This window comes from Heptranchias perlo, chromosome 16, assembly GCF_035084215.1.
Source record: "Heptranchias perlo isolate sHepPer1 chromosome 16, sHepPer1.hap1, whole genome shotgun sequence".
NCBI lineage: Eukaryota > Metazoa > Chordata > Chondrichthyes > Hexanchiformes > Hexanchidae > Heptranchias > Heptranchias perlo.
This window is the reverse complement of record NC_090340.1, coordinates 16,234,546-16,255,523: the sequence shown is the minus strand read 5'-3', so window position 1 is coordinate 16,255,523 and position 20,978 is coordinate 16,234,546. Positions and strand designations below refer to the sequence as shown.

At 45.7% G+C, this 20,978-nt stretch overlaps 1 protein-coding gene across 2 annotated transcripts in view; it reads right to left on the bottom strand.

Annotated features, from left to right (window-relative positions):
• Nucleotides 1–20,978, bottom strand: part of cfap263 (cilia and flagella associated protein 263) — a 32,233-nt gene that overhangs the window by 10,085 nt on the left and 1,170 nt on the right. For both annotated transcript variants that reach the window (XM_067997420.1, XM_067997421.1), the window contains exons 2-7: nucleotides 17,749–17,872; nucleotides 15,717–15,878; nucleotides 11,904–12,059; nucleotides 4,340–4,420; nucleotides 1,436–1,591; nucleotides 549–656 (exon numbers count right to left, since the gene is read on the bottom strand). In XM_067997420.1, coding sequence (XP_067853521.1) covers nucleotides 549–656; nucleotides 1,436–1,591; nucleotides 4,340–4,420; nucleotides 11,904–12,059; nucleotides 15,717–15,878; nucleotides 17,749–17,872 — 787 coding nt within the window. The remainder of the gene's footprint in view (nucleotides 1–548; nucleotides 657–1,435; nucleotides 1,592–4,339; nucleotides 4,421–11,903; nucleotides 12,060–15,716; nucleotides 15,879–17,748; nucleotides 17,873–20,978) is intronic.

Below are 20,978 nucleotides of genomic sequence, written 5' to 3'. Positions count from 1 at the left end.
CATCCATGGTTTCTGATCCTGATTGATATCCAGTGATTCCTCCTGGAACTGTGTGTGTGTGGACATGACATAAGGTTAGGAATGAGCCCAAGTGCACTGCTTTCTGTGGTGAAATGCTCTAACAGCTTACTAACACTCAACCTTTGGGCTCACACATGAAGAATGGCTCCTTGGGCAACTTACTGGGAAGGAACCTGACAATTATGGAATCATACTTCAGCAAAGAGTCAATACCTTCAGGAAAGGGGGAAGAAGGGGTAGACATATTTGGCAGAAATTGGAGGGGTGGGGGGGGGGGGGGGGGGAGAAGTGAAAAAATGATCGAGTTTTCAATTGCTGCATTTAAATGGACCTGTTTATGTTCGCACAGTTAGCATGTTAACCTTTAAGTGTGTGAAAAATAATTAATTGTATAACTCCATGACCTTCATGATTCCGTGCCTCTTGCAGCAACTGTGCTAGATTTCCTTCTCATTATCCTGTTGTAATTCTTTAATTAAAAACTAAATATCACTAATTTCTAGCAAAATACATTCTTTACCACCTACTTCTTCCACTTCTGTAGTCTCAATCTCAATCTTCCGAAGCATTTGACGTCTGGATTTCACTTCACTGGTAAGTTGCTTCGTCTCTGCCAACGTTCTCTGCAGCTGCCTCTGGAAGAGGGAAGTGATCACACGATTAGAAAGTATAATAGACATTTCAGCATTACTATTTCTTGTTATTGAGTCCTGTGTCGTCCATTGCCCCAGCCAGCACTTCCAGGCTTCATCGCTACACCCAACCACAACCCCATTCGAATCTGCAACCCCCACTTCCAGCCAAAACATCTCTGGACTCGATCCTCCCGGCCTCACGCATTCCTCCCCCGCTCAGACCTCCCCACAATCTGATAACCCACCTAGCGCCTATCCCAATAGCTATAATTCCAACCAGTATTCACCTTCCTCAACCACTCACTCCCATTTGGTCCTAAACACCTCCCTAATTTGAATCAGGATGAAGTGTTCCCAAGGTCAGGTGTAGCATACGTTAAATGCAGGGTGGATCTCCCTCCACAACAGCCCAACAATGTACTAGGCCCAAAATCTCCAAAGATCACCCTCTACTGTGCCAAGTATCGTTATAGCCTCATGAGTGAAGCTGCCAATTTTCTACCAGTTGTGGGTAATTTCATACTGTGGGCCTGTACCAGTAGGAACTGGGTAGAAACTGGACCAAGCACATGTTTTCATATCAGACTTGAAGTAGGCAGAGAGAAGAACCTTTAACCACTAGATTCAAAAATCAAAGGTGAAAGGAGAAACCAGGGCATTATCCAGTCCTCCCTTCCCAGCTCATGTCAGTGAGCTGACACTGACTTATGTGTGTAAAACAGTGTCCACAACGTATGTGTGAGCACCATATTCTGAATTGTGTGTCAATCAAAACTTACTTTGTAGGAGTTGAGAACCCCCTGTGTTTTCCCTGTCATGACTTTGAGCTCCAGGAGGTCCTGATTGTACTGTTCAATCTGGTTCAAGTACTGACTGTTTTCAATCTTCAGCTGATGGAAATCGACCTCACGCAGCATCTCCCCCGCCTCCTCTTTCTAGAGACAGAAACAAATGCTAGAAAAATATTCTCTTCTTTTTCTGGTTGGTATTGATATTTTCTCTCCTATTCCTCAAACCACACATCGTACCACAACTGACAGAGGGGACAGGCAACCTTCACCCCGAGCTCTGGCAATGCTGCTCTAAGATCAGTCATTAGAGGTCTGCAAGAGGGGTGCCTGTGGTTAAGAGAAACAGTTTTAGAGTGGCACCAAAGAGTGACAAATCCCCAGGACCAGATGGTTTCCATCCCAGGGTTTTAAAGGAAGTAGGTGAGAACATTGCAGATGCCCTAACTATAATCTTCCAAAGTTCTCTCAATTCAGGAACCATTCCTTTAGGTTGGAAAATTGCACATGTTACTCTGCTGTTTAAGAAAGGTGAGAGAGAGAAACCAGGGAATTACTGACTAGTCAGCCTAACATCTGTTGTCAGGAAATTACTAGAGTTTATAATTAAGGATAGAGTGACTGAACACCTTGAAAATTTTCAGCTGATCAGAGATAGCCAGCGTGGATTTGTAAAGTCATGCCTGACGAACATGATTGAATTTTTTGAAGAGGTGATTAAAGTAGTGGAGAGGGTAATGTCTATGGATGTTGTTTATATGGACTTCCAGAAGCCATTCGATAAAGTCCCTCGTAAGAGACTGTTAACTAAAGTTGAAACTTATGGAATTGAGGGCAAATTATTGATCTAGTTAGGAAATTGGCTGAGCGGCAGGAGACAGCGAGTTGGGATAATGGGCAGGTTGCTCAAATTAACAGGATGTGACTAGTGGTGTCCCAGTGGGATCTGTGTTGGGGCCTCAACTATTCACTGTATTTATTAATGACTTAGATGGCAGGTTAGAGAGCCGCATATCCAAGCGTGCCTCTTTTGCTGTCTTTCTTGGCATCTCATTACTTCTTGTTCTTCCTTCCTCAGTGTCTCTATCATTCTGTACCTCTCACTCTCTCTTTCTCTGATCATCTCCCTCTTCTGTGCCACTCTCTCCTTCCATTTCTTTTTCTACCTCTCTCTTTTTCCCTCTGGTTGTCTCTTTGTAGGACCCCAATTGCAATTTTCAGGTACAACTGGGTGAAGTGCATGCCACGCACACTCCACCAATTTGTACCATGTGGCGAGCGGCCTAAAGGGACTGCTTGGGGCCGATCCACAAAAGGCCAACAAATTTTTGGGAGCAATTTTTGTGGAATTAGGAGGAGCAGCAGTGCTTCTCCTGCCTCCACAAAAATAGGGTTGCAGCCCATGACTGCCCCCCTCCAGGATGCGCTCCCTCTACTCCCTGGCCCAACCTGCCGGCCAGCTCAGTGTGGGACCCAACTGATTTCCCACAAACTGTGAGCTGCAGTGGAACACGTGGCTGGTGCCCACAACTCACCGGCTATATTGAAATGGTTCGGGCCTCCTGGCACTGGCTTCGGGCGGAAGTCCAAAATTACCAGCATTAAATCAAGCCCCATCTGCCTGGTCTGATGGTTCGAGGTGGACATTAAAGAACCCATGAAACTTTTCAAAGAGCAAGGAGTTCTCTTGGTGTCCTGACCAACATTCTTCCTTCAACCAACACACACAAAAACAGGCTAACTGGTCATTCATCTCACTGGGTAAATATTGGGAAAACCGAAGCCATTGTCTTCGGTCCTCACCACAAACTTTGTGCCCTAGCCACCGACTCCATCCCCCTCCACAGCCACTGTCTAAAGGCTGAACCAGATTGTCCACAACCTCAACATCCTATTTGACCCTGAGCTGAGCTTCCAACCTCATATCCTCTCCATCCACCTCCGTAACATCATCGATCTCCGCCCCTGCCTCAGCTCTGCTGAAACCCTCATCCCTGCTTTTGTTACCTCCAGACTTGATTATTCCAATGCTTTCCTGGCTGGCCTCCCACTTTCCACCCTCCGTAAACTTCAGCTCATCCAAAACCCTGCTGCACGTAATCTAACTCGCAGCAAGTCCCGTTCTCCCATAACCCCTGTGCTCACTGACCTAATTGGCTCCCAGTCCGGGAACGCCTTGATTTTAAAATTCTCATCCTAGTGTCCAAATCCCTCCATGGCCTCGCCCCTCCCTATTTCTGTAACCTCCTCCAGCCCTACAACCACCACCCCCGCCCCCCCACCACGAGATCTCTTCATTCCTCCAATTCTGGCCTCTTGTGCATCCCCAATTTCCATCGCCGCAGCATTGGCGGCCGTGCTTTCAGTTACCTAGACCCTAAGTTCTGGAATTCTCTCCCTAAACCTCTCCGCCTCTCTATTCTTTTAGACACTCCTTAAAACCTACCTCTCTGACCAAGCTTTTGGTCAACTATCCTAACAGCTCTTTATGTGGCTTGGTTTCAAATTTTGTCTGATAACGCTCCTGTGAAGCGCCTTGGGATGTTTTACTATGTTAAAGGTACTGTATAATGCAAGTTGTTGTTGACGATGTTTGTGGGATTTTGCTGTGCACAAAATGGCTGCCACATTTGTCTACACAACATGAGTCACTGCACTTTAAAGTAACTCAAGTGTTTTGAAACGTTTGAGAGATGCAATGAGGTGTTAAATAAACAAAAGTCTTTCTTCATTGCATTGCTTCTCTCTTTCTAATGAAGCAATTCGCTGACCTACGTCATAAATTGCAGCGGTAAGGCTGAGATTCAAAAGAGAGAATAATGAGACAATTGATTGACAGAGGACAGCATCGCAGAGATGATACAGCGATAGCCTGCCGCCCTCCCCTTTACAAACCTGCCGGAGCTGCTGGTGCAGTTTTGCCTTCAGCATCTTCCACGCGTGGTTCTTCAGTTGCAGCTTGTCAATCAGCAGCTCCTTAGAAGAGAAAGGAAAACAATCAGGCACTGCAGAGGTGAACGTGCAAGAAACTCCACAGCTAACAGTAGTCACTACCCACAGCAATCAAAATGCTTACTGAGAACATTAACTACAGGCCGACTCAATATCTTCATTTGTGAAGATATGTTCTGAGCTGACGAGGAAGCTCCTCAATCCAAGGGCTCAAGAGACTGTGGCGAAGGTGGAAGCTTTAACTCCCAACCCTACAGATAAGATGAAAAACAGTAAATTTGAAACAAAAACAGAAAAGGTTTGAAATATACAGCAGGTCCATTAACAACCGTAAAGAGAAAATGCAGGTTAACATTTTTGAAGTGGACACTTTGGGGGTAATTTTAACCCCCAAGAACGGGTGGGTTGGAGGGTGGGTGGGCAGTCAAAATAGTAGATATTTGGAGCAGGACTGCATCCCGGCTCCAATGCGCCCACTTTTGGTTTAACCCAGGAAGGTTTGTATGCATGTGCACAGCAGACACCAGGAAGTCCCGCCCCCACTTAAAGGGGCAATGTACCTCATTGAGATACTTAATATTTTGTGTATTGGAAAACTTAAATAAATTTATCCTTATCCGTTGTGTTTCCCATTGCTTCCGATTCATGTCAGGTCAAAGCAGGCGGGAAGGGCCGAATCCACGAGGTGAGTGCCTTTACCACGCTGCTCATGGGCCCGGAGGAGCAGGAGTACTTCATGAAGGCCCAACAAGCTCATTTGGACCCCCGCGATCGGCCACCCCCCTCCCCACCTCCACGAACCTGATGCTGGACCCCCCCCACCGATCCTGGTTTTGACCTCCTGCCGATGCTGGCTGACCTCCTCCCGATCCTCAGTGTTGGTTGGACCCCCCCACCCGATGCTGGCTGACCCCCCGCCGAAGTCATCCATGTCCCCACACCTCCTCCCCACCTCCAATTTTTTGCAGCGCTGACAATTTCTCCCTCTCCCTCCCATCTCTGAATCACTGCACCTTTCACTGGCGATGGGCAGCCAGCCTGTCAACCTGGCTGCCCGACATGTGGGAAACTCGGAAGCTCAAATACTTACCTTCACTTGAGTTGCGATCGCAGATTGCGATGCACTCAGTTCCCTTCCAGGTTTCCCACACGAATATCTGCAGGCGCATGGAGTGCCCGGCTCAGAGTAAAAATCATGCCCTTTGTCTCAAAACATTAACTTGATTTTCTCTTTTAGAAGCTGTGTAGTTCCAGCATTTTCTACTTTTATTTTTACCTCTAAGCCAGCCTAAAATTTCTATTCTGATCAACCACTATCACTCTCTACGCCTCCCCCCCAGCCCCAAGCCTGAATCCCCCAAACTCCCCAGTGCCTAGTCACCCACACTTCAACCCCGAGGCCCAATCATCGGTCCCCTAGACCCTGTTCACCCAACACAGCCAAGCTCCCCGTTCTGTCACTCTCTCCCCCTATGCCCCCCAAACTCCTGGATGTTTTGGAATTTATACACCAGCCGGTCCTGATTCCGGTGATGTCACCAAGCCAGAGGCATCTCTGCAGTGGCAGCCGGTGACATCATGGAGCGGGGGGGGGGGGCGTACTACTGCGGCGAGAAATTTAAAGGACAAAGTTCTTTGTTCCCGATTCCAGGAGTTGCCTGGATAATCTGGGAAGGTTGGCAACCCTAGCCGTGATGCCCTCATGTTTGTATAACCTGCCGACTCACGGGCTCATTAAAAATGGCCCAAGAGCGCTGCGGCCTCAATTGCTCCTCTGACTCAGCGCAGATCAACAATCAAACCTGGGATCTTCAGACCTGTATGGCTGAGGGCACTGCCAGTGCCTTTACCCCTACGCTATCAGCATTAACTGTTTTAAAGGAATGGTGCTTTTCCATTTGGTTTTAAAGGAATTCCTATTTACGGTATCAATGTGGACCCAACATTTTTGACATGGTAGTAAGTTGCTTCTGAGCTATTTGGTTTCAAAACTTCAAACAATAGTCGCTGAATTTACATCCAAGAGAAGAATACTTTTTCAAATCCCACATGGGGGGGGTTCTCCAGGGTGGGCTTCATTTGAAATAAATACACGGCCCTGAAATTCCACCGGCTCCGGCTGAAACTTGGGCGGGAGAATGGCAGAACCCCCAAAGAAATAGCGTCAATGGCCGAAAACAACAACTTAGGCCATTGCTCAGGATGCTCTGGCAGGAAACTGGAAGAATCCTCACACAATGTCAGGGTCTGTGTTTATAATAGAAATAATTTACAGTCTTAGAAATTACACCAAAATAAAGTGCATGGATCATTGATGGCAATTGGACTCTTTATCAAGGGGGGGGGGCGCAGGGGTTATGTTTTCACTGGAATTAGCTGGAGGTCTTTCAGTCATTGGGAAAAACAGTCCAAGAATCTAACAGATTCTGTGCACGCTCCTTTTCCTGTAATACTTTAACAGTAAACTACTTAGAACATTTGCAAAAACAAAAGAATCAAAGAATACAACAGTCTTAGGCGGTGGGGGGGGCGGTGTTCAGTAAACCAAATGTATAGGATGTGAGTTCCAAGTCACTCAGACTCACCATCTGAGCTAGGGATGTTTAATCTGTCCCAAGGTCTCTGTCACTCACACTCACCTGTCAGCGTCCTGTGAATTTAGTTAGTCTCAGGGTTACCTGCACACACCTGCAATAATCTCACGGTAAGTCTCAGAGCCACCTTCACTCAGACCACAGAGGACTGGGAGAGAAATATAGCACTAGAATAAAGAATAGTTCAGAAATAGGAGGGATGAAACAGGGGGAAAATGCGAGGTGATCTAAGACGAGATTGGCGTGCATGTGTGTATATGCACGTAGCTGCAGGCACATGTCGCCACATGGGACTATGATATAGAGGCAATAACGGAGACCTGGCTCAAATAAGGGGAGGATTAGGTACTTAATATCCCCAGCTACAAAGTATTCGGGAAAGATAGGGAAGGAAAGAAAGGAGAGGATGGCAGTATTGATCAAATAAACTATAATAGCACTGGAAAAGGATGATATAATTGAGGGGTCAAAGACAGAATCTATTTGGCTAGAATTAAGGAACAATAGAGGAGCTATTACACTACTGGGTGTATACTGTAGGCCACCAAATAGTGGGAAGGAGATAGAGGAGCAAATTTGCAGGCAAATTACAGAAAGATGCAAGAACAATAGATAAGGGGGGACTTCAATTATCCAAATATAGACTGGGATAGTAACAGTGTTAAGATCAAAGAGGGGAAGGAATTCCTGAAATGTATACAAGAGAACTTTCTTAATCAGTATGTTTCCAGCCCAACGAGGAAGGAAGCAGTGCTGGATCTAGCTCTGGGGAATGAAGTGGGGCAAGTGGAGTATGTTTCTGTGGGGGAGCTTTTGGGGCACAATGATCATAATATCATTAGGTTTAGAATAGTTACGGAAAAGGACAAGGAACAATCAAGCGTAAAAATACTTAGCTGGAGGAGGGCTAATTTCAGTGAGTTAAAAAGGGATCTTGCCCTGGTGAATTGGAATCAAAAATTGGTAGGCAAGACAGTAATTGAACAATGGGAGGCCTTCAAGGAGGAGTTGGGTCAAGTACAGAGTAGCTATGTTCTCACAAGGGGGAAAGGAAGGGCATCCAAAGCTAGAGCTCCATGGAAGACTAAAGATATAGAGATTAAGATGAAACAGAAAGAGAAGGCTTATGACAAATGTAAGGTTCATACAGTAGAGAACCAAGCTAAATACAGAAAGTACAGAGCAGATCTAAAATAGGGAATAGGAGGGGTAAAGAGAGACTATGCGACTAGATTAGAGGCTAACATAAAAGGGAACCTAAAAGTCTCTTATAAACATATAAAAAGTAAAAGAGTAGTCAAAGGAAGGGTGGGGCCGATTAGGGCCAAAAACAAGATCTTCTTGTGGAGGCAGAGGGTATGGCTGAGGTACTAAATGAATACTTTGCATCCGTCTTCACTAGAGAAGAGGATGCTGCCAATGTATCAGTAAAGGAGGTAATAGCGATATTGGATAGGATAAAAATAGATAAAGAGGAGGTACTTAAAAGATTGGCAGTACTCAAAGTAGAAAAGTCACCCGATCCAGATGGGATGCATCCTAGGTTAATGAGGGAAGGGTACAAATTGCGGAGGCTCTGGCACAATCTTCCAATTCTCCTTAAATATGGGAGCGGTGCCAGAGGACTGGAGGATTGCAAATGTTACACCCCTAATCAAAAAAGGAGAGAGGGATAAACCCAGCAATTACAGGCCAGTCAGCCCAATATCGGTGGTGCGGAAAGGTTTAGAGATAATAATCCGGGACAAAATTAATTGGCACTTGGAAAAGTATAGATTAATAAATGAAAGTCAGCATGGATTTGTTAAAGAAAAATCGTCTTTGCCTAACTTGATTGAGTTCTTTGATGAAGTAACGGAGAGGGCTGATGAGGGTAGTGCGGTTGATGTTGTGTATATGGACTTTCAAAAGGTATTTGATACAGTCCTAATAATAGACTTGTTAGCAAAATTAAAGCCCATGGGATTAAAGGAACTGTGGTAGCATTGGTATAAATTGGCTAAGGGACAGAAAGCAGAGAGTAGTGGTGAATGGTTGTTTTTCAGACTGGAGGGAAGTATACAGTGGTGTTCCCCAGGGGTCGGTATTAGGACCACTGCTCTTATTGATATATATGAATGACCTGAACTTGGGTATACGGAGTATAATTTCAAAGTTTGCAGATGACACGAAACTCAGAAATGTGGTAAATAATGTAGAGGATAGTAACAGACTTCAGGAGGACATAGACAGACTGGTGAAATGGGCAGACCCATGGCAGACAAAGTTTAATGGAGAGAAGTGTGAAGTGGTACATTTTGATCAGAAGAATGAGGAGAGGCAATATAAATTAAATGGTACAATTTTAAAGGGGGTGCAGGAACAGAGACTTGAGGGTGTATGTACACAAATCTTTGATGGTGGCAGGACAAGTTGAGAAGGCTGTTAAAGACGCCTTTGGGATCCTGGGCTTTATTAATAGAGGCATAGAGTACAAAAGCAGGGAAGTTATGCTAAACCTTTATAAAACACCGGTTAGGCCTCAGCTGGAGTATTGTGTTCAATCCTGGACACCATACTTTAGGAAGGATGTCAAGGCCTTAGAGAGGGTGCAGAAAAGATTTACTAGAATAGTATCAGGGATGAGGCACCAGTTATGTGGAGAGACTGGAGAAGCTGGGGTTGTTCTCCTTAGAGCAGAAAAGGTTAAGAGGAGATTTGATAGAGGTGTTCAAAATCATGAAGGGTTTTGATAGAGTAAATAAGGAGAAACTGTTTCCAGTAGCAAAAGGGTCGATTACCAGAGGACACAGATTTAAGGTGATTGGCAAAAGAACCAGAGGTGACATAAAGGGTGGTGGAAGCAGATTCAATAATAACTTTCAAAAGGAAATTAGATAAATACTTGAAGGGAAACAATTTACAGGGCTATGGGGAAAGAACAGGGGAGTGGGTCTAATTGGATAGCTCTTTCAAAGAGCCGGCACAGGCACGATGGGCCGAATGGCCTCCTTCTGTACTGAATCAAACTATGATACCACTTGGGCCGGTTTTCCAATCTCGCAGGAGCCTCACCTGCAGGCTACACATAGAATCGTACAGCACAGAAGGAGGCCATTCAGCCCATCGTCACTGTGCCGGTTCTTTGAAAGAGCTGTCCAATTAGACTCATTCCCCAGCTCTTTCCCCATAGCCCTGCAAATGTTTCCTCTTTAAGTAGAGATCCAATACCCTTTTGAAAATTACTATTGAATCTGCTTCCATCACCCTTTCAGGCAGTGCATTCCAGATCATAACAACTCGCTGAGTGAAAAAATTTCTCATCTTCCACCTGGCTTTTTGCCAATTATTTTAAATCTGTGTCCTCTGGTTACTGACTCTTCCAGTGGAAACAGTTTCTCCCTATCTATTCTATCAAATCCCTTCATAATTATGAACACTTTGAAGGGAATCTGGTCCTTCAGCAACATCAGAAAGCATGACGGACTGCTTGTCTGCTATGTGCAGAAACTTCTTGTCACAAGGTCACAAGAAAATGCTGAGATTTCCAAGCAAAATCAGTAACATCAGTTAACTGAGACCTCAAAGCAAAATTGGTGTCACTGCCACAGACAACGATAATGGCTCAGACAATTATCAGAAGGAAGTCAACAAACCCATGGGTGTGGGGAAGCCATGCCTTTAAATCAATACCTATTCTAATAGATTGGACAAAACAATGACTACAGAAGACTTTAATCTATCCCTTTCTTGATCAGAACTTATTTGATGTTGACATGAAAGCAGAGATAAGTATCAAGGTGGCATGACACCTAAGCTAAGTGGGCACCCAGAATCAAGGGATTGTGAAGAACAGGAGATGTCAGGGGATGTCTAGAAAACACCAACACCGGTAAAGAAGGAATGGAAGACGACACGTCAGGCCAGCTCCCAAGGTTGAGGATCTGATCAAACCGAGGTCTTGAGTGCCACTCTCCAAGTTACAGTTGATTTACTGTCATTTCTTTCCATGTATAACCAGTGTCAGCTTCATTAATAAAGTCAATCATAAATTGACAAAGTAACGTGCATTTATCTCTCTCTCTGTAATCTGCTGAACTTATGATAAGGAACGGATAGAAGTAATCTTTTATCTTATAACCTCTGTAAAATCGTCCCTTAATCTTCTCTGCTCTAAGGAGAACAATTCCAGCTTCTCTAGTCTCTCCAGTTAACTGAAACTCCTCATCCCTGGTACCATTCTAGTAAATCTGCTCTGCACCCTCTCCAATACCTTGACGTCCTTCCTAAAGTGTGGTGCCCAGAATTGGACACAATACTCTAGCTGAGGTCTAACCAATGATTTATAAAGATTTAGCATGACTTCCCTGCGTTTGTACTCTATGCCTCTACTTATAAAGCAAAGCATCCTGTATGCTTTTTTTAACAGCTTTGTCAACTTGTTCTGCCACCTTTAAAGATTTCTGTATGTGCACCCCCGGGTCTCTCTGTTCCTGCACCCCCATTTAAAATTGTACCATTTAGTTTATATTGCCTCTTGTCATTTTTCCCTCCAAAATGCATCACTTCACACTTCTCTGCACTAAATTTCATCTGCCATGTGTCTGCCCATTTTACCAGCCTGTCCATGTCCTCCTGAAGTCTGCTACTATCCTCCTCCTTGTATACTACATTTCCAGGCTTTATATTAACAAGCAATGGCTGCACTGCCCAGATGAATAGAAAATCACAGACTGCACGTTTGCAATTTCCTGGCACGTCTGGCCAGTAGCGAGTCTCCCCACCGACAGCACATACTCAGAAAATCAGCCCACTGTCTCAGTTGGTGTGTTCTGTCAATTCCAGGTCTACCTACTACTCACACTCGCTAGTTCTGGGTTGTATTGCTAGATTTTGCTTTCCACGGAGGCAGACTCGCTTGGTGTGGGACTCACTTTTGCATGGATCTTGTCCTCGAAATATTTGAAGAGAGTGTCTGTTACAATTGTGCTCCCCTTCTTGCCTCGTGTGAAGGCCAAGATATCTCGTTCAAACTCATGGGCTGCTTTCTTTGTTTCAGTCAGCGCAAATTCAGCTTCCTCAAGGGTAGCCTAGAGGAAAACAAACATACTGAGTTAGCGATCTTTGTACTTTATGAGCCGATCACAAAGACAGTAGCCGAAATTTCCTTGGAGCTGTTCCCGCTTCGCTGCCGTACTTTCACCGGAAGTGCAGCGGAAATCCCGTTCTGGTGGCGGAGCGGGAGCAGCTCCGAGGAAATTCCCGACAAGTACATTTCTAATGGGGTGAGAAAGACCTTCTTCAATCAACCAGCGGGACCAAATGAGGACAACTCTACAATCACGGTGCAGCCTCTTTAAAGAGTCGCTCAATATCAGGGGTAGAGTTTCCACGAGTTGTGCGCCCAGGTTCCACCCCAATCGGCCGAACCAGTGCAAAAGATCGGAGAATTTTAAACGCAAGCGAGTTACGCCCAAACCACTTACTTTTGGGTTTTCCCCGATCTTTAACGCTGGTTTAAGATTCAATTCACCCACAGAACTGGCCACGCCTCCAGGTCGACATTGCAAAGGTTAGGGAAGGTTCTTCAAATTGCACTCATTTTCTTAGGCGCAAAGACACTAGTGAACACGTTTTAAAAGTTTTTACATATCAAAAAATACTTAATTTACTAAGAATCTGACTAGTGTACACCAATGAAACATCCAAATGGTTCAGTATAGTTTTTTTGAGTCATTTTCAGTGATTTTAAATCAGTTACTCACAGGTGGAGGACTGAACACCCTTATTAAAAATGCTTAGTTTTGTGATAAAGCCATTTTCAGCTGTATTAATAAAACTGCACCAGGTTACCACTTTTAAATACATCAATGAATATTTTTTAATGGAAAGAGAAAAACAATGACGTTCTATGCCCAATTGCACTGGTTCATGGAAGATTTAGGGCTCAATTTTAAAACCGAGCTGGGAAGGGGGCGGGGGGCTCAAATTGAGGTAAGGAAACCCATTAGTACGGGTTTCCCAGACGTCCTTATGATTTTGACGTGAGGACGTCTTTTATTTTTTTGTCGGTCGCCCGTCCAACTGACCAGCTGATTGACAGGCTGATCTCAGTCGGACGGGAGACCAGCCAGGGAGAGAACATCTTCAGGTAAGTCTGCAGGTAATTCTTTGTTTGTATCGATGGGAGGGGTGGGGGGGGGGGCACAGGTGGCATGGGTGGACCTGTGGGCACCGGTGGCAGAGATGGACATGGGGGTCGCGAGTCATGGGGGATGGGATCGGGGGTCAGTCACGGGGGGTGTGTCGGGATTGGGGGTCATCACGGGGGTCCGCGGTCGTTGAAGAGGAGGGTCAGGGATCGGAGGATCGGAGTGGGGGAGAGGATTGGGATCAGGGGTGGGACGATCGGAATGGGGGGGAGGATTGGGGAGTCGGGGGGATTAGGCTCCTGGGTCGGAGGGGGAGGATCGGTGTCGGGGTCAGAGAGGGAGGATCAGGGTTGGGGTTGGGGGATTGGGGTTGGGAGATCGGGGATTGGAGAGGGAGGATCGGGATCGGGGAATCGGGCTCGGGGGATCGGGGTTGGGGATCCGCGATCGGGGCGTCAGGGGGTCTGTGATCGGGGCATTACGGGGTCTGCGATTGGGGGTGGGGGGGGTTGGGGGCCCGCGATCGTCGGGGTTGGGGGGGGGGGTGGTCAGTGCTGGTCACTCCTGCTCCTCCGGGCCCACAAGCTGTGCCTTTCTAAGCACCTACCCGATAGTCTCGGGCCTTCTCGCTTCCTTTCACAAGACGTAAAACACAAGGCCTGGGAATCCCGGCCCCCCGGGATTGAAATCGGGAATTGGAGAAAAATGGAGCCCTGAAGCCTCCTTGAAAGGTTTTAAGGCCCGACCTGTGAGCGGGTTGGTCATACGCCCCTCGGCCTGCCCCAGTGAAAACCAGAAATGGGCGGGTTGGAGGTGGGTCTGAAATGGTGGCAATTTTCAATGCCCCCCTGCCCCCAACCCACCCGTTTGTCACTTTGAAAATTGAGCCCTTAACGTTTAATTATGCAAATGCATTTTATCGGAAACTTGAATTGTAACTAACCAGAGCAATTTTGGGCGCATTTAGGATGCAATTTTCCGATTGCGCCCAAAGCAGAAACTCTACCCCCAGGACCCCTTTTTTTAAAAAAGACGGAGCCTCCCTGTCAGGGTCCCACCGAACATAATGTGTGGTAAACACATGTTGATCAAACTTTGCCAGGGTGATGACGGTGAGGTGCACCTTCATTGCCAGAGCCAGAGAAAAGGACTGTTGTATCAGGCCAGAGAATGTAGTCTAGTACACCATGGAGAGAATCAATGACCGTAATTTTGACTTTGGGCGATAATGTAAAACGGGCAATAGCGAATCGGTAGCCCTTTTTATATCTCTCCTGATTTTCATTTCCATTGACCACATTCTTTCTCAAGGCATTTTATGATGATGATTGACACAGTAACCAGAATAATTCTCCTTCTTCAACCAAATATTCAGACCCACTAGTTTGTGATAGGAGAACAAGGTCGTTCCCATTTCTATTACATGGAATTCAAGAATTTTTACCAGTATTTTGGGATTATATTCCACGATTCCATCCATTTGGATGTGAAAAACACAAACCAGCAGCCTTAGATATGATATGTATTGATGACCTGGACTTGGGCATACAGGGCATAATTTCAAAGTTTGCAGATGACACGAAACTCGGAAATAGTAATAAACAACAAGGAGGAAAGTAATAGACTTCAGGAGGACATAGACAGATTGGTCAAATGGGCAGACACATGGCAGATGAAATTTAACGCAGAGCAGTGTGAAGTGATACATTTTGGTAGGAAGAATGAGAAGAGACAATATAAACTAAATGGTACAATTTTAAAGGGGATGCAGGAACAGAGAGACCCGAGGGTATATGTACACATATCTTTGAAGTTAAAAAAGCTGTTAAAAAAGCATATCGGATCCTAGGCTTTATTAATAGGAGGCACAGAGTACAAAAACAGGGGAAATTATGCTAAACCTTTATAAAACACTGATTAGGCCTCAGCTAGAGTAGTGTGTTCACTTCTGGACACCACACTTTAGGAAGGATGTCAAGGCCTGAGAGAGGATGCAGAAGAGATTTACCAGAATTGTACAGGAATGAGGAACCAGGTATGTGGAGAGACTGGGGTTGTTCTCCTTAAAGCAGAGAAGGTTAAGAGGAGATTTGATAGAAGGGTTCAAAATCATGAAGGGTTTTGATAGAGTAAATAAGGAGAAACTATTTCAAGTTGCAGAAGGGTCAGTAACCAGAGGACACAGATTTACGGTAATTGGCAAAAGAACCAGAGGCGACATGAGGAAAAAAATGTTTACGCAAAGAGTAGTAATGATCTGGAATGCACTGCCTGAAAGGGTGGTGGAAGCAGATTCAATAGCAACTTTCAAAAATGAATTGGATAAATACGTGAAGGGGAAAAATTTGCAGGGCTATGGGGAAAGAGCAGGGGTGTGGGATGATTGGGTAGCTCTTCCAAAAAGCCGGCACAGGCACGATGGGCCAAATGGTCTCCTCCTGTGTTGTATCATTCTATGATTCTAATCTGGTTCTCGGTGCTATTTGAGAGGTCTGAACATTTGAAATTCAGTACTAGCTGTCTATGCAGTATCTGGCTGGAGTCAAGTCGCTGATATCTCCAGATTGAATGGTGTGGCTTGTTGTTGTCTCTTACCTGTAAATTCCGAATTATGTGGTCTGATTCATGCTGCAGCTTTGCTAATATCTCTTTTGTTTCCTCTAGTTCTCTATAAGCAATGTTGCACTTCTGATCTGCTGTTAATTTGAAAAGACGCTCAACTGCCGTACGAGTCCTGGATCGATGCCTTGACCGGCTCTACAAGATTTACCACATATCAACAAATACTTTAAGTTCTGAATTTCACATTTTGTAATAAAACTTCTGTAATCATTGTTTTTTCCAAGTTTCCCTCTGCCACATATCTCTGGCTAAGAAGGCAGCAAGGCACCTTCTCCCAGGCTTCTTGAGCCAGTGGGCTAAGACTGTACATAAAGTGGTGCAGCTCATCCTGGATGTTTCCTGCCTTCCATTGGGGAAGCCTTTGCTTGGTCTCGGCTCATTATTTCCTATTGTTCCCACGGCACAGCCAAGGCTGTGAACTCAGCATGACTGGAAACGAAGGCTCACACCACTCCAATGCCCCAGCAAAGTGTGGCACAAACACACCATGGGCTGCTGGCAGCTCAAACTTCACTTCGCAAATTCATTCCCAATCAGTCACAGTCACCAGCTTTACGCGCTATCAATAAAGTCCATCACCACAAGCCTTTTATCGTGGAAAGCATACTTGGAGGTCGGGAAGAGTAATTTTCCAAGTACACACTGGTGACGAAGAGCTGATAGAGCAGCATACCTGTTTTCCCGATAAGTGGTGGCTGTGAGCGAAGTTCCTCGCTGCCATGACATTATCAAAAAGTTACTCCCCCACCCCCGCAATCTGCTCTTCCAGTATAATTGAAGAGCTTAAACCCTCTTTCCTGGTAGAATTAAGAGTATTCATAACATTTTAGAAAATAGTTGCAAAGTATAACTAATCTTAGTTGAGCCCAACTTCATAATATTCCTCACACCCCTTCATTATACCATTGACTGTTGTCCTATGTCCCACCCATTGACTGCTGTCCTATGTCCCACTCATTGACTGCTGTGCTATGTCCCACTCATTGACTGCTGTCCTATGTCCCACTCATTGACTGCTGTCCTATGTCCCACCCATTGACTGCTGTCCTATGTCCCACCCATTGACTGCTGTCCTATGTCCCACTCATTGACTGTTGTCCTATGTCCCACTCATTGACTGCTGTCCTATGTCCCACTCATTGACTGCTGTCCTATGTCCCACCCATTGACTGTTGTCCTATGTCCCACCCATTGACTGCTGTCCTATGTCCCACTCATTGACTGCTGTCCTATGTCCCACCCATTGACTGCTGTCCTATGTCCCACCCATTGACTGTTGTCCTATGTCCCACCCATTGACTGCTGTCCTATGTCCCACGCATTGACTGCTGTCCTATGTCCCATCCATTGACTGCTGTCCTATGTCCCACCCATTGACTGCTGTCCTATGTCCCACTCATTGACTGCTGTCCTATGTCCCACCCATTGACTGCTGTCCTATGTCCCACCCATTGACTGCTGTCCTATGTCCCACTCATTGACTGCTGTCCTATGTCCCACTCATTGACTGCTGTCCTATGTCCCACTCATTGACTGCTGTCCTATGTCCCACCCATTGACTGCTGTCCTATGTCCCACTCATTGACTGCTGTCCTATGTCCCACCCATTGACTGCTGTCCTATGTCCCACCCATTGACTGCTGTCCTATGTCCCACTCATTGACTGCTGTCCTATGTCCCACTCATTGACTGCTGTCCTATGTCCCACCCATTGACTGTTGTCCTATGTCCCACCCATTGACTGCTGTCCTATGTCCCACCCATTGACTGTTGTCCTATGACCCACCCAACACAGTATCCCATGACAGCTGAATCACTTGGTAGCCCCAGAGCTACCTCTTTTTCTCAGCCACCTGAAAGCACCACTCTAACAAAATACTGGCAATAGTCAGGTTATGACCTATATATATCAAACTTTTGTTACAGATATTTCAGGTCCCTTTCTTTCAGACTCTAAACATCAGAAACTAATGAGAAAATATTATTGCTGCTCTTTGGGTACTACCTGTACCAACTGTGAAAGCTCCAGAGCCGCAGTTTGGGCTTGTTGGGCCATTTCCTTGGGCACCAAGCGTTCGTAGTACTTATCAAACATAGCGGACTCTATCTTGAGGGCAGCATTGAAAACACTACATTGAAGAGAAAAAAAAATCACTGATATGCAAAGATCGAGAGGGGCTTATAAGACAGAGCTTGAATTAGATAAGAAATTCTGAGCTGCTCAAAGTATATAAAATGGACCACTCACACTTAATTCTAGTACACCACAACATTTCAATATCTCATAAATGCCACAATATCACGAGTTTCACTATTTCAGGATTTACACTATGTTAGATTATCAACATATCAGCAATTTCATTGGGCTTCATTTTAGCACCCGCTATCGGGTGCGTTCCTGGCGGGGGGGGCTCCGAAAATCGGGGAATCCCGGAGTGGGACCGGAGCCCAGCTCCAACCCGCCCACTTCCGGGTTCCCCACTGATGCGCCGGCGTGCACGTGCAGCCCCCGCATGTGGGACTCCCGCAGACAATTAAAGCCAGCGGGGTTCCACTTAACAGTATTTACCTTGGTATTTCAGATCATTAACAGACCTGATTAAGTGAATATGTGAGGAGGGGTGGGATTTTATTGACAACTGGGACTGTTTCCCACACTGGGGGAAACACTCCCAGTTCAAATGAAGTTGTCAGCCTGTGGCAGCTGCAAAGGTCGATTTGACAGGTGGGGAGGGGAGACCCTCACTCATTGCAGGAGGCCACTCTGTCACTTGGGACAAAGTTTGGCCTCCAACACCCTCCTCCTGACAAGAAAATTCACCAACTTGCACACTTACCCCGGGGTCCAGAGACATATACCTACCTTGCGGACCCCCTCAGATGTACATCTTCCGGATGGGGGCCGCCGTAGCTGCAGTCATGACCTCCTCGGAGGGTGAACAGCATCACCAGCCTCATCAGCCTCGCCGTCCACGCCGTCCACCTCTGACACGTGGAGCTCCACAACAGAGTGCTGTGACACATCCACCTGCACAGCAGGAGGGAGGGCAACTGCAGAGAGAGATGCGTCGCAGAGGGCACTATCCTCGCCACAGGGTCCACAGACCGAGGCTCAGCTTCCTGGACCTCTCTGAGCAGCAGTGCACATGGAGGCTCAGAGTTACTCGACATGTAGTCGTGGACATCTGCAGCCTCCTTCATGCCGAGCTGCTCCTGGTTGTCCCGAGCACCATCTTATTACCTGTCGCTGTCAAAGTCACCACTGCCCTCAAAAACTTCTCCTCCGCATCCTTCCAAGGTGCCACCGGGGATATCGCCGACGTCTCTCAGTCGTCTGCACAAAAGAGCCCTGCAAATACACCTACACCCACTCTGCAGTGACACAATGGGTGGCATCAGTTGTGGGTCTTCATTGTGATCCTCAGGAAAGGGCATTATTGCACAAACCAGACAAGATTCGCAAAGACGTGGCAGTAGTGGTGCCAATATAATATGTAATGTGAGTTGGTCAGAAATTCAATATAAGTAAAAACCATGACAAACCCTCAAACACCCTTGTGCATCCCCTTCATGCTCACGACACGTTTGCCTTATGCTGCCTACTGCACATATGTGATGCATGCCCTGTGGCTGCAGCACAGGCAGTGGCAGGTTGAGTGAGGCTGACTGTGAAAGAGATGCACGAGAGGGTGAGTATGAGATAGAGCCATGAGATTGTATGAGGATTGGGTTGAGTGGTAGTGGCGGGATGAGTACTGGCGAGGTGACTAAGTGCAGGTAAGATGAGGATGAGGATGAGGTTTGAATGGGTCTGAGGGGTGATGTGACAGCGTAGTGTTGGCAGTGCAGAAGGAGATGTGGGGTGGGGGCGGTGATGTGGCAGACGGAGTGTAGGGGATTGAGTAAGTGTACTCACTTTGGCTGACCTACTGAGGTCATTGGAGCGCCTCCTGCACTGTACGCAGGTGGGCGATATGTTTGCAGAGTCAGCTTGATTTACTCAGTATGGGCGAGCTCCTGGCCCTTTGGACCTGATGCTGGGAGCTTGCCAGGGTGGGAAATCAACCCCAAAAGGACTGCTTACAAGGGGTGATGGTAAATTTAAAGACTGGGGACAAAATGTTGGTAGCAATTACAAAGGCTGCTAATATTCATAATGTACTAGTTAATCTCTTGCGGAATTGTAATTACACCCTCTTGCCAGTGGTGTCTTGCAGCACCTTCACTGGCAGGAGAGTGTACTCACAGCATGATAGTTTACATAGACAGTTTCCATTATAAGTATGAATATAGGTATTTAAAATAGAAAAAAATTGACAGGAAGTGCACAAATGTGTAAGTTGTCTACTATATTGATAGTATTGCTCATGGTGAGTCAGGATTCAGTATTTTATTGCAATGAGAGCGTTTATGACATGTAGAGGATAACATCAAGGTCACTAATTCACAGTGACTAAGTAAGTTGAATTCCATTTTTAAAAAATGTATTCTGGGATTTTTACTGGTGCTTTGGGGTTGAATTTGACAACTCTGTCCATTATTCTATGAAAACTATAAATGAATGGCCTTTATATTTTATAAAACTTGTGAAATGATAATACCTGTGTAATTACTTATTATCCCTTACTATTTTGAAAGCTGATAATACACAGCGGGGCGCAGGCCTGACAGCATTGGTTGTGATGAGGGGGAAGGGGTATCTCATGTCTAGCAGTAGTGGTACATGTCTTTCTAAGGGCTCTCTCTAACATTGAATTTGGTGTTTTGTATTTGGTTCCTAGATATGTATCTCTCTGTCTGTATCCTCACTCTCTCTCACACACAGCGATACAAAAAAGTAAAAATTTTAATTACAATCAACAAAACAGGTGATAATTACAGCTTTCAAAATTCATCTCTTTGTAAAAACAAATTAAATGAGGAAAGAACACTGTCTTGCTCTCTTTCTGTATCTTGAATGTCTGTCAGCTGTTACCAGTTACAATGTTTACGCTTTCTAACTATCAACATAACAGGTGATAATCATAAAGTATAATTAAAGATTGTTTGCTTCAGAATTCAACTGTTTCTTTATGAAAAATGAACTAAATTACAAAGAGGAAAACACTCTGGCCTGGGGAATATGCAGTGGCTGGCACACCAAATGTGGAGGCAGGAAACCAAGTGATGTAGCGATGTGAAATGGAGGTGTTACAAAATGAGGTGATGTGGAGATGCCGGTGATAATGAGGTGGT